This window comes from Mesoplodon bidens (genome assembly GCF_964165515.1).
Source record: "Mesoplodon bidens genome assembly, chromosome: X".
Classification (NCBI taxonomy): Eukaryota; Metazoa; Chordata; class Mammalia; order Artiodactyla; family Ziphiidae; genus Mesoplodon; species Mesoplodon bidens.
This window is the reverse complement of record NC_138163.1, coordinates 34,397,284-34,415,425: the sequence shown is the minus strand read 5'-3', so window position 1 is coordinate 34,415,425 and position 18,142 is coordinate 34,397,284. Positions and strand designations below refer to the sequence as shown.

Here is an 18,142-nt window from a genome sequence, read left to right as displayed (position 1 = left end):
TCTCTTTCCTCCTTTCCCCTCCTACCTGTTGGATGTCAGCTCTGCCACATTAGTGTCTCTGAAGAGGCTGTAGAAAGAATCAAGCTTTAAATTTTACAATCTTGTAGACTGTCAGTGCCACTTGAACCATGGAATTTAGCAATATTTGATACAAAAAGGTAATTATTTTTGAAGAAAAGGTATCAGAAATAGAAGGACAATCAAGAGTCAACCAATTCCTGCCTTTCAGTCAGACAGTTTGCCTTATATCCCCTTCTCTACCATTCACCTCTTTTCTCCTTTTCCCTTCCGTGTCCTTGATAATTGTTGGTTAGCTCTGTCACATTAGTGTTTTTTCAGAGGGATTAGGGAAAATCCAGCCTTGATTATCTCAACCTTGAGAACTGTGACTTGCTGCATCTAAATGCTGGGCACCAGGGCAACATTAAAGCCATAGAATCTGATTAGAGATTACAAACAAGCAAAACGTACACAAATAGGCCAGAGGGAGAAACAGGACCAAGAGCCAGGTAACTCTTGCCCTTTAGCAACAAGATCTCTCCTTTCATCTCCATAAAAGCCTATTACAAAACACAGGCAGAACACTCTACAACATAAATCACAGCAAGATCCTTTTTGACCCACCTCCTAGAGAAATGGAAATAAAAATAAACAAATGGCACCTAATGAAACTTAAAAGCTTTTGCAGAGCAAAGGAAACCATAAACAAGATGAAAAGACAACCCTCAGAATGGGAGAAAATATTTGCCAATGAAGCAACTGACAAAGGATTAATCTCCAAAATTTACAAGCAGCTCATGCAGCTCAATAACAAAAAAACAAACAACCCAATCCAAAAATGGGCAGAAGACCTAAATAGACATTTCTCCAAAGAAGATATACAGACTGCCAACAAACACATGAAAGAATGCTCAACATCATTAATCATTAGAGAAATGCAAATCAAAACTACAATGAGATATCATCTCACACTGCTCAGAATGGCCATCATCAAAAAATCTAGAAACAATAAATGCTGGAGAGGGTGTGGAGAAAAGGGAACCCTCTTGCACTGTTGGTGGGAATGTAAATTGATACAGCCACTATGGAGAACAGTATGGAGGTTCCTTAAAAAACTACAAATAGAACTACCCTATGACCCAGCAATCCCACTACTGGGCATATACCCTGAGAAAACCATAATTCAAAAAGAGTCATGTACCATAATGTTCATTGCAGCTCTATTTACAGTAGCCAGGACATGGAAGCAACCTAAGTGTGCATTGACAGATGAATGGATAAAGAAGATGTGGCACATATATACAATGGAATATTACTCAGCCATAAAAAGAAACAAAATTGAGTTATTTGTAGTGAGGTGGATGGACCCAGAGTCTGTCATATAGAGTGAAGTCAGAAAGAGAAGAACAAATACCATATGCTAACACATATATATGGCATCTAAAAAAAAGGTTCTAAAGAACCTAGGGGCAGGACAGGAATAAAGACACAGAGGTAGAGAATGGACTTGAGGACGTGGGGAGGGGGAAGGGTAAGCTGGGACAAAGTGAGAGAGTGGCATGGACATATATACACTACCAAATGTCAAATAGGTAGCTAGTGGGAAGCCGCTGCATAGCACAGGGAGATCAGCTCGGTGCTTTGTGACCACCTAGAGGGGTGGAATAGGGAGGGTGGGAGGGAGACACAAAAAGGAGGAGATATGGGGATGTATGTATATGTATAGCTGATTCACTTTATTATAAAGCAGAAACTAACACACCATTGTAAAGCAATTATACTCCAATAAAGATGTTAAATAAATAAATAAATATTAAAAGTACAATTTTATTGGAAAAACTACATTTCGTCAGACTTCTTACTAAAATAGAAGGGGTTCCTCATCAGCATTATTCCCATTTTACAATTATTGTTGTTACAGTTATTGTAAGCACTGTGAAACCTTTGTCATGAAAATAAATATATGAGAATGAAAGGAAAACAAAAAAAGCCTATTACAGTATCTCCTTTCTTTTTCTCCCACACTTATGCTCTCTCGATTTTGTCCATGGGGCTGTGTTAGGCATTCTGCACATGTGGACGGGTAAATCTTCAGGGCAGTTGATAGGAGCTAGCGTCGCGGAGGTCTTGCTAGACAGAAAAGCCATTTGAGGTGACCTTCCCCTGGCTTGATTTGTGCTGCTGTGGACGCATTTAATCTCACGAGGACAGCCAGGCTGGTTCCAGTCTGAGGGGTGCCAGAACTTAATCCCAGATATGGCTGTCATAAAACATGGGTTGACTGAGAAACTCCTAGGCCTTCAGTGCTATGGTATGCTACTGGAGAGGAAGACAGCCAAATGGGAATACATGGGGCCTGTGTGGCAGAGTGAAGCCTCCTGGAAGTAAGCAGAGGTGACTGGTGAGGTAAATTTGAGTTGGACCCCTCTAGTATCTCTTGTAAGAAAAAGGTAGTGAGGTAAAATGTTTCTGGAAAGGAGTGGTATGGTGAGTAACCAGACTGAAGTGCTGGCTCTTATGCCTTAAGGCAGACGTGAGATTTCTGGGATCCTTTCTCTTGCCTTCCTTTTTGTTAATCCTGTGTTGCCATTTTAACATGCTAAGGTATGAGGTAAACAGGGGTGTGATGCTTATCAAAGTATAAAAGACACAAGAAATACTACTTCCTAGTGCAGACTGTGGCCATTGACTCTGGGGACCAACATGGTGGCAGAAGCGTTCTCAACCCCTTTCTTTCAAGGAAGGGGGCTCCACCTGCCAGGCCAGGCTTTTAGGACACAGCAGAGCCCCAGAGAGCCCACTCTTCACCCCCACCAGCAGACAGATGGGTAGTTGCTCAATGGTCTTGTGTAATACTTGTTAACTGGCAAGTATGGTTTGGCACAGAAAACGACTTAAAGCCATTTGTGAAAGTTTTGCCCTCAGCTCTTTATTTGTATATTTGTTTAGGGGGTGAGAGTTGGGAGTTGGATAACAGTTAGGCTTAAGCCCCATCTGGAGCTTCTGCTAGGCTTTACACACAGGCAAGCCTCTCTGCTGATTGTAGTGCAGAGGGGAGCGAATGGGAGAAAACACTGAGTCTTAGTTTCTTTCAGGAAGGAGGCCTTTAGGAGAAAACTCATCCTAACAAGTTAATCTTAATTTTAAAAAGTACTTTGGGGCTTCCCTGGTGGCGCAGTGGTTGAGAGTCCACCTGCCAATGCAGGGGGTCACGGGTTCGTGCCCCGGTCCGGGAAGATCCCACATGCAGCGGAGCGGCTGGGCCCGTGAGCCATGGCCGCTGAGCCTGAGCGTCCGGAGCCTGTGCTCCGCAACGGGAGAGACCACAACAGTGAGAGGCCCGCGTAAAGCAAAAAAAAAAAAAAAAAAAGTACTTTGGGGTCATTGGAAAGGAGGAATGGTTCTCAGTGATGCAAACTATCTGGCCCTTTATCCAGTCTCCATTGGCGCATATCCCACTTATGAAAGGAAGAGGAATGGGGCTGAGAGTAATAACTGAAAATGCTGCTTCACTAAAATATTTTCTACGACTGCCTTGTTGACCATGTTAAAGAAATGCAGAATTAAAAGAAGCAGTTGTAGGGATGGTGACTACAGAGAGAGGTGTACAGGATATTGGTTACATTCATGTGTTCAGGTTGTGAAAATTCATCAGGCTATATTTAAAGATGTGTGCACTGGGACTTCCCTGGTGGTGCAGTGGTTAAGAATCCACCTGTCAGTGCTGGGGACACGGGTTCGAGCCCTGGTCCGGGAAGATCCCACATGCCGCAGAGCAACTAAGCCCCTGCGCCACAACTACTGAGCCTGCGCTCTAGAGCCTGCAAGCCACAACTACTGAGCCCGCAAGCATAGAGCCCATGCTCTGCAACAAGAGAAGCCACCGCAATGAGAAGCCTGTGCACCACAACGAAGAGTAGCCCCTGCTCGCTGCAACTAGAGAAAGCCCATGTGCAGCAACGAAGACCCAACACAGCCAAAAAGAAAAAAAGAAAGAAAAACCTTATCATTCCAAAAAAAGAAAAAAAAGATGCATACCCTTTTTTATATGATTATTATACTTCAATGAAAACTTAGAATGTAAAAAAAGAAAACTTTAGAGAAATAGTAGGGATTTGAGTAATACAGTTATGCATTTATCAACTCATCGAGTGGTACATTTAAGATTTGTGCATTTTATTGGATGTAAATTTTACCAAAAGATAGAAGGAAAGAAAGGAAGGAAGGATGGATGGAAACTGCAAACACTGAACTCCAGTTAATGGCCTGCATGCTGAAGTCTTTTGGTATGAAGTATACTAATATCTGTAACTTACTTTGAAAGGTATCCAAAAAATGAAATGGATTGATGAATGGATAGAAAAATATTAATTGTAAAATCTGAAGTGACTATTTGGTTTTTCACTGTACAATTCTTTCAACTTTTCTGTATATTTGAAAATTTTTACATGTAAATGTTGGGGAGGAGAATCTAAAGGAAAGAGGAAGAATTCTTCCCATTTCTTTATGAATATAAATATTGGCTCCAGCCCACTGAAGACCCAAGTGCATCAGCAGCAATTGGCAAGAGACAAAAGAAGAAGAAAATGGTGGATGCTATGAAGTAGATGTCAAAACACATTCATGGACACATGTGAGGCATACCCCGGGGTTTGTACCATCACATACAACCAAGCTGTCAGTTTCGCTTTTTGGCATTTCTGTAAATTACAAATGTTGAAAGTACTCATTATTAGAGTCTGAAGCAATCTGCTGCATTCGGCATGTTAAGCTGAAGAAGAGTTTTTGATACCTCTAGCTAGGGTCAACTTTTTCAACATTTTCCAGTTATATGATTCATTGTATTTGTACTCAATGAAGAAAAACTAAAAATACACGTAAATGAAAGAAATAAAGACATCTGAAGTTGACACCTATGTTTGTCGTTGCAGCAGCTACACTAAAGACAAAGGCACTAAAATGGAAGGATGTATATTTTCTCCATCGTGCCTGTAGTTTCAGAGCCAGAGTGCCCTAAGAATTAGTCCATATCACGGTTGTTTGTTTGTTGTGGTTTTGGTTTTTATTGAGATATAATTGACATATAACAATCTGTCCAGGTTTTCCTTGATTGGTAAAGAAGGATCCTGGGGAAGGAACTTTCATTTCCTCCTTAGCACTCTAACCAACAGATACGATGAGTACGAATGCATAACCTCCCACAATCATTATTCTCTTTCAATCTCTTTCTAGGGTTTTACTGATATTTTGCTAGAAAGAGTCATGCATGGGGGAGCCAATATTACAGGATTCCAGATTGTCAACAACGAAAACCCTATGGTTCAGCAGTTCATACAGCGCTGGGTGAGGCTGGATGAAAGGGAATTCCCTGAAGCCAAGAATGCACCTCTAAAGGTAATGTTCCACGACATGTAGAAACCGTAGGCCAGCTTTTCAGAGCATCTCAGTATGGCCTTTATATATTTACGGCCATCCAGTGGTCAAGTGGTCATCCCTCAGAAGTGTTTCAAGGATGCTAAAACACAACTGCAGATAGTGCTGCTGCACTTGAAAACTAAATTCCCAAATAAAGAAGCTATTGAGAAGGAGGTCTTTTAAAACTCAGTGTTTGGGAAGGTTAACTTAATTTTTTAATGAATTTCATTTTTAATATGCTCATAATTTACAATATTACAAGAACCTGAATCAGGCAAAGAGTGGGGGCAGTGGGAATAGGTAAGGAAAATTGATAGTTTGAAACAGAAAATTAGATTTTACATTATTTATGTGATTGCTTTGTGTTAATAAGTTTCATGAATCTCAGTACACCCAAGTGAATTAGGCTCTAATACAGAGTGCACGTTGCCTATACATATATTGAATGGAAATGTTTTCCTGCCTGCACAAGTATCTTTAAATAATTAGATTACCTAAGTTGCTCATTTTCATGAAATCAAGATAAGAACACTGAAAGCAGAAAGTCATGCTTGAAGTGCACATTTTCATGCGTTTCCCTATGGCTAGAAATCCTATTATTTAAAAATCAGGGGCAAAAAAAAAAAAAAAAAAAAAAAAAAAATCAGGGGCTTCCCTGGTGGTGCAGCGGTTGGGAGTCTGCCTGCCGATGCAGGGGGCACGGGTTCGTGCCCCGGTCCGGGAGGATCCCGCATGCTGCAGAGCGGCTGGGCCCGTGGGCCATGGCTGCTGGGCCTGCGCGTCTGGAGCCTGTGCTCCGCAACAGGAGAGGCCGCAGCGGTGAGAGGCCCACGTACCACAAAAAAATAAATAAATAAATAAATAAATAAAATAAAAATCAGGAATTAAAACAGATAAATGGGGGGAAAGTTATTCATGTTACACAAAGGATCCTTCCAATGTATTTTTTTAAGTAACCCATTCCCTCAGTGCATTGATTCAAGTATGAAACAGACTTTAAATTCTTCCTTCCTGATATGTATGTGAAAGTATGTATGTACCATGGCTGTGGGATCCTTGTGATCAAGATGAGGGATCAAAGCAGAGTCAAGGCTCAAGGCCCCTCCCTAAAAAAGGCAAGGGGAGGGGACATTTCCTTTCTCATGGTTTCAAGATACCCATCCTCATATCCTTCCTCCCTGGCAAGAATAGAAGAAGGAGGAACAATGGGACATAGACAGAAAAGAGACACATTCTGAATCACCTATGCAGGTCCACCCTGAATGGGTCACATCAACACAAGTGGGACCTTACTTTATGCAATTGGTATGTTCTAGAAAAGTCATAAGTTAAACATCTTTTTTACATCTTTTTGTATTAATTTAAGCCACTCACTAGCTAAGTGGTCCTCTGTAGTTGTAGTGATTACATTACACATGCCAGATTTTTCCAGGTGTCCTCATATGTTTCAGTAAATATGGTCACAATTCCTATGAGGAATCCTTTGTAGTCAAATCTTTTTTTTAAGATGATGATGATTTTTTTGATTGAGATATGATTGACATATGACATTGTATTACTCCTAAGTATACCACATGCTGATTTGATGTATGTATGTATTGCAAAATTATCACCACAATAAGTTCAGTTAACATCTATCACCACCACAGCTACAAATTTTTTCTTATGATGAGAACTTTTAAGAACTACTCTCTTCGCAGCTTTCAAAAACTACAGTGCAGGATTGTTAACTATAATCACGATGATATACATTACATTCCCAGAACTTATAACTGGAAGATTATACCTTTTGACCACCTTCATTCATTTTCCCTATTCCCCAGCCTTGACCTCTGACAGCCACCATTCTGTTTTCTGTTTCTATGAGTTCTTTTTTTTTTTTGGATTCCATGTATAAGCGAGATCATACAGTATTTGTCTTTCTCTGTCTGACTTATTTCACTTAGCATAATGCCCTCAAGGTCCATCTGTGTGTCACAAATGGCAGGATTTCTTTTTATGGCTGAATAATATTCCATTGTATGTGTGACTGTGTGTGTATATATTTTTATTGAAATATAATTGACATGACTTTATATATGTATATATATGTGGGTGTATATCACTTTCTTTATCCATTCATCATTTGATGATTTGATGAACACAGGTTTGTTCCATGTGTTCGCTATTGTAAATAATGCTGCAGTGAACATGGGGGTGCAGATCTCTTTGAGACAGTGATTTTATTTCCTTCAGATAGATACCCAGGAGTGGAACTGCTGGATCATATGGTAGTTCTATTTCTAATTTTTTCAGGAACCTGCCTATTGTTTTCCACAGTGACTGCGCCAATTTACATTCCTATCAACAGTGCACGAGGGTTCCCTTTTCTCCACATCTTCATCAACACTTGTTGTTTCTTGTCTTTTTGATAATAGCCATTTTGACAGGTGTGAGGTACTATCTCATTGTGGGGTTTTTTTGTTTTTTTTTTAATTTATTCATCTTATTTATTTATTTTTGGCTGTGTTGGGTCTTTGTTGCTGCACGCGGGCTTTCTCTAGTTGCGGCGAGCAAGGGCTACTCTTCATTGCAGTGCACAGGCTTCTCATTGCAGTGGCTTCTCTTGTTGCAGAGCAAGGGCTCTAGGCGTGCGGGCTTCAGTAGCTGCGGCTCCCAGGCTCAGTAGTTGTGGCTCGCAGGCTCTAGAGCGCAGGCTCAGTGGTTGTGGCGCACGGGCTTAGTTGCTCCACGGCATGTGGGATCTTCCCGGACCAGGGCTCGAACCCGTGTCCCCTGCATTGGCAGGTGGATTCTTAACCACTGTGCCACCTGGTAAGTCCCTCACTGTGGTTTTGATTTGCATTTCTTTGATGATTCAACTCTTTTTTTTTATGGACTAAATCTGCCCACTACATTTAGGTGAGCTTATATTAATTTATATTTTCATACAACTGCCTATCCACTGTTTTGCCATCCTTAGATTTAGCAGGCAATAGGTAGAGGAAAAAAACTCATTTATTCAATATGTTATGGGTTACCTACAAAATGTCAGGCACTATGATAGGCACAAAAAATGGACAAGAGTAAAAGTATGAAAAGGGTGCTACAGAGTCATTTATGCCTGTTCAGAAGTTGTAGAGGTGTACAGAAGAGAAGGAAGACAATCTCAGCTCTGGATTATTCACTGATAACTCATGATATGTGTAATGTAAAGTTCTTAGAACTTACTGAGAAGAATTGTTCAGACTTATAAGCAAAACCCTTCAAATACCTTAAGAAAATGAAATACTTAAATAGGTGGTTACAACTTTCGGATTACTTTGACTTGTACTAGTCATTATGGAACCTGTCTCTATATCAAACAGACAAAAAGCCCATGTTAAAAAATTATGTACAATATTTTTGATTAGGAAATAAAATTGTCTAGAGATTAAAATCTTGATGCTTAATTTATTCTGTATTTTATGAACATTTCCTCTGGGGTCTTTTTGTTTATAGATGGTCACACATTGGTCCGTAGAAGCTGAAAAAGTAGAAAATTAAATGGCTATTTTGGCATGGCTTGGAAAGGACTACATTAAGATTGCTGACAATTTACGCAGTCAGCTAGAAAAAAAAATCACCACCATGTTGGCTTTATGTAGTGCTAGCACGGGCAGACACAGATTTTTTTTTTTCATGAAAGAACATATGTCCCCTGTTACAGTCATACTTGATGACTTGGCCCTGAAAGAAAAGTAACACGAAAAAAGTCAGAAAAGTAAATTGATAGTTGTAAAGATGACAATGCATTCACTCACAACTGTATTGGGACATACTATATAGACAGAAAATTCCCTCCAGGGCATTTTGCTTCATTTTTTAGAAATCAACAGAATTCTATATTCTACCAGTATTTGTCACCCCTGCAAAACAGAGGCCAGCTAATTTTAATCACACTTTGTTGATTCATTAATGAAAAGGCATCCACCATGTCAAATTGCAGATAATCAAATCCCTTGTATTAAATGACTGGCCTCATCCTTAGTACAGTGTATCAGTACAGTATATCCAAGAAATAGAAAGTAAGTGTTCTTGCCTGAAAAAGGTAGCATCATGAAGCATTGCCTATGAATTGTCCATGTTATCAGATTTAAAACTCAATAACAATTGTAATTTTCTACAGTCAAAAACCAGCTTTGGATTTTGCTCTCCCAAGGAAACAAAAACTGATTTATTGCTGGCCAGAGGTCCTAGTTCACCAGAAACGTGGTCCAGACAGAAATGATTAATGTTTCCCTCCAAATTAATTTCAAGCTGTCTAACTTAGTTATTTCCATTTTCCCCTAAGTAAACACCAGATCTGAATTTTCTATTACAAGCAGCAATAACCCAGTCTTGCTTTAGGATATGCCGTTTCCTCTCCAATCTACATATGCCATCCTTTAACTTCCCACATATTTTAATCTCTATAAAGGAGCTGGCCTTTTAGCAGTCACTCACTCAATACGAAACACAGTATTGTGAGAAAGAGAGATTCCCTTGAGCCATTTGATCTTAATAATCTTAACATGTGCACACATGAGGTAAGATGCATCATTCTAGAATGGATCAAAGTCAGGCTTGCCCAGAGAGATCTCTTGATTCAAGTAATTAAGAGGGTGACTTCATAGAACAAGAGTTGGAGATGAATGAAAATTATAAGAAACGAGGCAAGTTTTGGGGGCATCATTTGTCATGATATTTTGTTTTCCATACATCCATTTCAGTACACATCTGCATTGACGCACGATGCAATACTGGTCATAGCAGAAGCTTTCCGCTATCTGAGGAGGCAGCGAGTGGATGTGTCCCGGAGAGGCAGTGCTGGAGACTGCTTAGCAAACCCTGCTGTGCCCTGGAGTCAAGGAATTGATATCGAGAGAGCTCTGAAAATGGTAATGACCACAGTGGGTTATTGGGTTGGGGGCAACTTATAAAGACACAAAAAGAGTAAGACCTCAATCTTAAGAAAAGACAACCTAAAGGGAATAGGATCAGAGTCTGTAGAATGTTCAAAGTGTACAGAAAGATAAGCATCGATATTTATTCATCAAAATCTAGAAATCTAAAACTAGAAGATTCTTCCTTGAAGCTTGAGAAATGGTAAATTTAGGGCAAATGAATATTTAGCTCTGTATTAAAGTGGGGATAGTAAATCAAACTCAGTACCCTTGAAAGTTATGGATTGAACATGTAAATGGCTTCAAAAAATTCAGACTTTCCAGAAAATGATGTTGCTTAGGGGGACTGGGATATTCTGTAGGAAACTCCTAACTTCAGGGTAGACATTACCAGCATCCTCTGGCTCAACAGACAAATTATTAGCCTGGATGGACTGTGGAACTGAGCCAGTGTGATAGTATTTCTATTTGTCAAAAAGAACCTTTAGGGCTTCCCTGGTGGCGCAGTGGTTGAGAGTCCGCCTGCCGATGCAGGGGACGCGGGTTCGTGCCCCGGTCCGGGAGGATCCCACATGCTGCGGAGCAGCTGGGCCCGTGAGCCATGGCCGCTGAGCCTGCGCGTCCGGAGCCTGTGCTCTGCAGCGGGAGAGGCCACAGCGGTGAGAGGCCCGCGTACCACAAAAAAAAAAAAAAAAAAAAAGAACCTTTATACTATTCTACATGGTGAAATGCAGGAACACAGTCCATTCTAGGCCTACTTAAGAGTTTTTTCCCCAATGCCCTAGAGAAAAAGCCTGAAGGAAAGAACAAGGAATCAATGGGCAGAGAGTCAAATAGGTCACTTGTTTTTAGTATTTACTGGGTGGGAAAGCATTTAAGGCTTTGAGCAGTATCCTTTGAACAGATTCCATTATTTACACTAGGAGCAGCATCACCCATTCAGTGTAGCTTTTTAAGCAAGAGCTCTTTCCTGAATATTTTGCTTTAAGCTACATACGCCTGCATGCATTAAAATAAGCCTTCGAGAGTAAAAGACTCTCTTATTTCTACTTCTTTAATTATCCTGATGTTTAGAACATCCAAATCAACAAAGAGATAGGCAATGATAAGATAATCCTGTGCACAACCCAGCAACTAGGAATCTGTAATGGCCTCATAATGTACATCATTTTGTGTAGCTGGCTCTCTTACTGCTGCCTTAAATTTGCCAAGTTGGAAGCATTCGATAGAAAGGGGTTAGTAGCCACTGTGTCTCTCTCCAAGAAAGAGATATGACTCATTCTCCCATCATGCAGATTTTTATGTCATTATGTCAGTTCCCTAACAAATGCCCTAAGTGTAGTTTTATGGAGGTAGCACTGCACAATTTTTGAAGAACAGTTAATTAAATTCAACCTTCATAGCTGTTACAAGATTTGTATTGTCAGGTGAAACATAATGATGAGTGAAATATAAAACTCCCTCAGAGTGAACCAAAAGGAGTTTTCAACAAAACCTCAAGGGGCAAGTGCCAGCATCTTTGATTGACTTCCCATTCATGACACAAATGACTCTCTTCCCCAAATACAAAACTGGCTACCAGACTGAAGGACAAGAAATGAATTTGGCAAGAAAAACATTAGATTGATCATATTATTGCACAAAGTTTCCACATGTCTAACTCACTGATAAAGCTCAAGCTGTAAGCCAGGTAAGTAACCTTCCTCCCCAGGCCCTCACGATAAAACACTCAACAGAAAGGATGCTTTCCCTCTTTCCATAGGCCAGCCTCTTTCTAAGGCTTCGGAGAGGCTGGAAAGTATCAGCCTCTTCCAAAAGTACATGTTGCCTTGTGACAAATGATCAGTGAAACTCCACTTTTCAGAGGACTGCAAGAGAGGGTGGTCTGAAGTACTAAAGGTTTTTACCATATTAAAAGAAATCCCATTTTATTTAAGTTAACTAAAAGTGAGGATGCATGATGTAAAAGCATCCCTCATTGTGACTAGCACATAGTTGCTGCTCAGTCAATCATTCTCTTCCTTCAAAGAAATCTGGCAAACAAAATCATTGCCTGAAAGAGTCTCCTAAGGGGCCTGTTTTAATGAATAAATAATCACACCATTCATTAAACAAATATTTATTGAGCACCAACGACTATGTATCAGGCTCCAAGTTAAAATGCAAACATGAAATAAGATGAGGGGAGCTCATATTTAAATTGTTAATATGTAAACAAATGCTTTTAAAAACCTTAAAGCGACTTGCAGATTGGGTAATCATCATCCTTACAATCTATCGATGGTGCAAAGATTAGCCTCAACCTGGTCTACTGAAATATGTCACAATTCTAAGTCATCGAAACTTGTCAACTTGCTCAGTAAACATTTATTGAACACCTGCTCTATCCCAGGCTCTGGATTAGTTGCTGAGAACACAGAAAAAGAATGTCTTTCATCTTGAGGTGCTCCCAATCTAGCAGGGGAGCTGGAAATACATAGATGATTAAAATGTTATGGTGAAGCTCCACACAGAATGCTATGGGAACCCAGAGGAGAAGCACCTAATATAGACTGAGGTGCGGGGTGGAGAGGATTAAAGAAGGGATCCCAGATGGGATGGTGGGAAACTGTCACTGACATTCACATCCTTAAAAATAGACTTCTCTCTGAGTGGTAGTCCAATTCGACTTCTGCTCACCAAAAGTTCTAATCAGCTTAGGCTATTGTCCAGTTTGCAGATCATGCTCAGATAGGCTGAATCTTTAGAAATATACAATTCTTAATGAGAATGAAGACTTTGCTATTTTCAGTAACGAAGGATTTCCTTAATAATTTCCTCTGCCAGTGTCTCTACCCTGCCTATCTCCTCTCCTAGAATTCAGTGCTCAAAATAGAGTGTAAAGAACCCTTCATGCATCACAGTATGCATCAGACCCATCCTACTGGATAAGCAATTTCTATCTCAACAAAGGACCTTTTCTTTAGCCAGAAGCATGACATCACCTTCTCTGCAAGCCTAAGCTGACAGTAGTGCTTAGGTTTGTTCATTTAGCAGGACAATCAACTTGTCTTCAGGGAGTCACATTGGAGCATTTCTCCTTCAACAGATATTCCATGGTCTCCTACTGGTGGCAAACAAGCCCCGTTCCCTTTAAAAAGATGCTCCCTACTATTTGCCATCAATTTTCTCTTCTGCAGCACAAGCCCATTACCGCTTCTCACTTGCTTAACAAACAGCTTGTCACTTTTCTATAAGAGATGAAAAAGTATTCCATTCTTTCATCTTGGGAGAATGACAGATTCTTTTTCTTTGAAGCAAATTCCTTGACCCATACTCACCAGATAAGTACTTCAAGTGGGTAACAATAATAACATATTTATAGAGGGGCTTTCATCCAGTGTCCTTGAACTGTAAAATAGGTAAGGAAATCTCTCCACCCAGTAGAGATGGCCTCTTATTAATTCATAATACGGGGCCCAGACCCAGTAAAAATTGTGGCATACATGCATCTGCATTTGGCCTCCCAACTAGGTGTCTGGCCTATTCTAGTACCTCTATCTGTTTTATATAGTATTCAATACTCCTGATTCCCTAGACTTAACAAATTTCATCAGTCTATGGATTATCCCTCCATGGCCTAGCTCTCCACTACCTGTCCGGAACTGGGCATAGGTTAAATAAGAGGAAAAACTCGGGCTTCCCTGGTGGCGCAGTGGTTGAGAGTCCACCTGCTGATGCAGGGGACATGGATTCGTGCCCCAGTCCGGGAAGATTAAAAAAAAAAAAGAGGAAAAACTCATCCCTGTTACTATGGTAGCTGATAAATGTGTAAACCCCTCAAGAAACAGAACTAAATTCATTTTGATTAATAATAATAATTATTAATAGAGCTAGCATGTATTGCAATGCTCACTACATGCCAGACACTGATCTAAACACTACATATGTATAACTCATTTAATCCTCCTAACTACTCCATGGGATAGGTACTACTAGGATTTCCCATTTTACAAATTAAGACACTGAGGTACAAAAGCACTAAGGAACATCCCCAAGGTCATACAGTTAGTAAGTGATAAAGTTACAGTATGAATCCAGGAGCCCCAGAGCCCACGTTACTGAAGCTGGTTTATGTTTGGATGTTGGAAACAGTGGAACTCACAGTTCAGAATAATGCATTATCTTAGTTAAGAATACTCTTCAGGCTACTCCCTTCAGAAAAGATGAATGGTAGAAATTTCAGGTTCCTTGGAATCTAGAAAAATGGTATAGGTGATCTTATTTGCAAAGCAGAAATAGAGACACAGATGTAGAGAACAAATGTATGGATACCAAGGGAGAAAGGAGTGGGGTGGGAGAAACTGGGAGACTGGGATTGACACATATACATTATTGATACTATGTATAAAATAGACAACTAATGAGAACATACTGTATAGCACAGGGAACTCTACTTAATGCACTGTGGTGTCCTAAATGGGAGGGAAATCCAAAAGGGAGGGGATATCTGTATGTGTATGGCTGATTCATTTTGTTGTGCAGTAGAGACTAACAACATTCTATAGCAACCATACTGCAATAAAAATTAATTTAAAAAATCAGTTTCAAAAAAAAGGGATTGAAATACACAAAATACATTTAAATCTATGAGTTGATAATAATACTAAAAACATGGGTTACCTTTAGACAATTCTATGAAAGATTTTTATTCTGAAAACTGGTAAATAAAGAGAAAGTTAAGTATTTTTAAAAAAAAGAAATTTCAGGTCCTTGAAAAAGTAGTGGTAGGGCCCTCACTGTATCATATAAGAAACTGCCTGTCACACTCACTCAAAGCTTCATTAACTAAAAGGCATACTTAGAAAACACTGCAGAGGAAATGAAGATCTGTATAGACTGATCTGGTGGCTATAGCTCAATGGCTCAAGATAAACATTCTCCAAGATTCCAAGATCTGTCAGCGGACCTCATCGCAAAAACCAAAAAGGCAATAATGTGGTGCTATTTTTAAATTTTACATTTTTCCCTTTCTACCAGGTACAAGTACAAGGAATGACTGGAAACATCCAATTTGACACTTACGGACGTAGGACAAATTATACCATCGATGTGTATGAAATGAAAGCCACTGGCTCTCGTAAAGTAAGTAACCCAAACAGATATCCAAATAAAAAATCTCTCAGAAAGTAACAGCCCTCAGATGCAAGGAAATAGGTGTTAGGAAACACACCCAAAGCAAATTCCCACACATCATGTTTGCCTTTCCATTTGGTGAATAGTGTAGATACGATGCAGAGCTGTTTTGTAATCAAAGTATTCCATCTACACATTTTAAAATTTATTTCCCTCTGAGGCTGGTCCTTTAAAAGTGGTAGACTCAAGGGCTTCCCTGGTGGCACAGTGGTTGAGAGTCCACCTGCCGATGCAGGGGACGCGGGTTCATGCCCCGGTCCAGGAAGATCCCACATGCCGCGGAGCGGCTGTGCCCATGAGCCATGGCCGCTGAGCCTGCGTGTCCGGAGCCTGCGCTCCACAACGGGAGAGGCCACAACAGTGAGGGGCCCGCGTACCGCAAAAAAAAAAAAAAAAAAAAAAGTGGTAGACTCAAGATTAATTAACAGCTTCCTACAATACAGGGAAGGAATTACAAATTTTATAGCATGTTATTTAAACAGAAGCTGCCAAGATACACATGATTTTAGCAAAAGAATTGGAAAGTAGGTAATCTCTCCATTTTGCCAACTCACCCACCAAAATGACTCTGGACAAAGTACCCTTCCCTACAGCTAAATTTCATAATGACCACTTTGCGTCTATCATACTAATAGTGAGTTAGTCAGGAAGTGGGAATTTAGTAGTTACTTAATAAAACCTTAGAACATAAAATATCTTGTACCATTTCTACAGGATACTCAACTGATTGCCCACCCAGCTTTCCTACAGTTTTAAGGAAAGAATTTTTCTGCTATCTGAGTTTAAAGAATCAAAAAGGCTGATCATTCTACAGTGGGCTAACTTATTTTTACCAAATATCAGTAAAAGCAAGGTGGGGATGGGAACCCCCAGGATGAAGGAACAGCACTTCTGTTGCTCAAGCAACTACAAAAAAGTTTCATTCTACTACAGCACTTGAATTTCGTGCAGCACTTTTTGACTGAAAAATAGGCAACCAGGTCAAATGTCTGCTCTTTCTAGGCTGGCTACTGGAATGAGTATGAAAGGTTTGTGCCTTTCTCAGATCAGCAAATCAGCAATGACAGTGCATCTGCAGAGAACCGGACCATAGTAGTAACCACCATTCTGGTAAGTATGGATGGAAGGTAGGTGGGCTTTCTGTACAGCAAGACTTCTGTCTTCTGAAAAGCATTATTCAGCCAGTAGGAAAGACCTCAAGTTCAAACAGTGGAAACTTCCAACAGGTCAGCTTAGGAACCTTTTGAAACGTCTTGCCATGATGAGGAACAGAATGTCATTTAAGTAAAGAAAAAGAATAGGAATTCGCAATAGTTTTAGATGTTGTTATCCTCTTTGTTACCCTCATGGACTGATGCTTCATCTGGACTGGAAATGTAATTCTTCATTGTGGGGGAGATAGCGTTATATGGAGGAAAGAGTAGGTCAGGGGTCTAATATTAGGTCTACCACTAACCTGAGTTTAACGGTGCAAATCACAACTTCTCTGAGCCTCAAGTTGTGTTACTTTTTAACTTATGGAATGGTCATAATAATAATCTCCTATCCATGTCATAAGACGTTTCAAGGCAATATTCACCATGTAAAGCTTTTCTGAAAAACTAAAAGCACTATTGGGATGTGAAATAGTATTTTCACTTATTTTCAAATGCTTTTCTAAAACCTGGTATGTTTCATTACTGAATGAAGTGCAAACCCGGGTTAAAAATGAGTATGCCTGAAAATGAGTAGGTCTGAAATTGTGATTAATTAAATGGAGATTCAGCTGAAGTTTATCTTTCATTTAGACATGCCTATCAAATACTCACTTTGTCCTAGGTACTGTAGTAGGCCCTGAGGATATAAAAATGAATAAGCCACAGACCCTGACCTCACAAAGATCACAGTGCTTCCCTAGGGCTTGCCAGGGCTGGCTGTGGTTCTTACATAGTAAATCCCAAGAAATCAAAGGCAGTTCACCTTTGTGTAACTAAGAGAAATACCTCTGCCCAATCTGACTAAATCAAAGACTTTACAGGTGGAAACTGGTTCTTTCAAACTCTCAGAAAGAACTTAAATTCTTCTCTATTTCCTTAAATCATCAATTAAGGACTCCAAGGAATATGTGCCCCCATGAATAGTCGATTGAGGCTCTTCTGCTTATTAAGCAAACATTTTTAAAGGCTCTCTTAACACACCAAACCTCAATAGCCACAGGGGAACAAAACTTCATTACTACATTTATTATCTCTTAGAAAAATGTATAGGAGTAATCCTTTGATCTTGCTTCTGATCCCAAAGGAATCACCATATGTAATGTATAAGAAGAATCATGAGCAACTGGAAGGAAATGAGCGATATGAAGGCTACTGTGTAGACTTAGCCTATGAAATAGCCAAACATGTAAGGATCAAATACAAATTGTCCATTGTCGGTGATGGGAAATACGGTGCAAGGGATCCGGAGACTAAAATATGGAACGGCATGGTTGGGGAACTTGTCTATGGGGTAAGTTTTTTTCAACTCTGTTTTCATTTATTTCTATGCCTTCCAACTAATAAAGATAGAGGAATTTAATTTTCAAGTGCAGTATTTATCCAATTGTATAGTTTTCATATGATCTGTACAAAAAACGTTTTATTCTACGGTTGAATTCTGAAAAGGTAGCT

At 39.8% G+C, this 18,142-nt stretch overlaps 1 protein-coding gene across 1 annotated transcript in view; it reads left to right on the top strand.

The window, feature by feature from the left end:
• Window positions 1-18,142, top strand: part of GRIA3 (glutamate ionotropic receptor AMPA type subunit 3) — a 287,373-nt gene that overhangs the window by 192,057 nt on the left and 77,174 nt on the right. Inside the window, exons 6-10 of the mRNA XM_081221568.1 lie at window positions 5,233-5,394; window positions 10,146-10,313; window positions 15,339-15,443; window positions 16,497-16,604; window positions 17,775-17,981. Coding sequence (XP_081077694.1) covers window positions 5,233-5,394; window positions 10,146-10,313; window positions 15,339-15,443; window positions 16,497-16,604; window positions 17,775-17,981 — 750 coding nt within the window. The remainder of the gene's footprint in view (window positions 1-5,232; window positions 5,395-10,145; window positions 10,314-15,338; window positions 15,444-16,496; window positions 16,605-17,774; window positions 17,982-18,142) is intronic.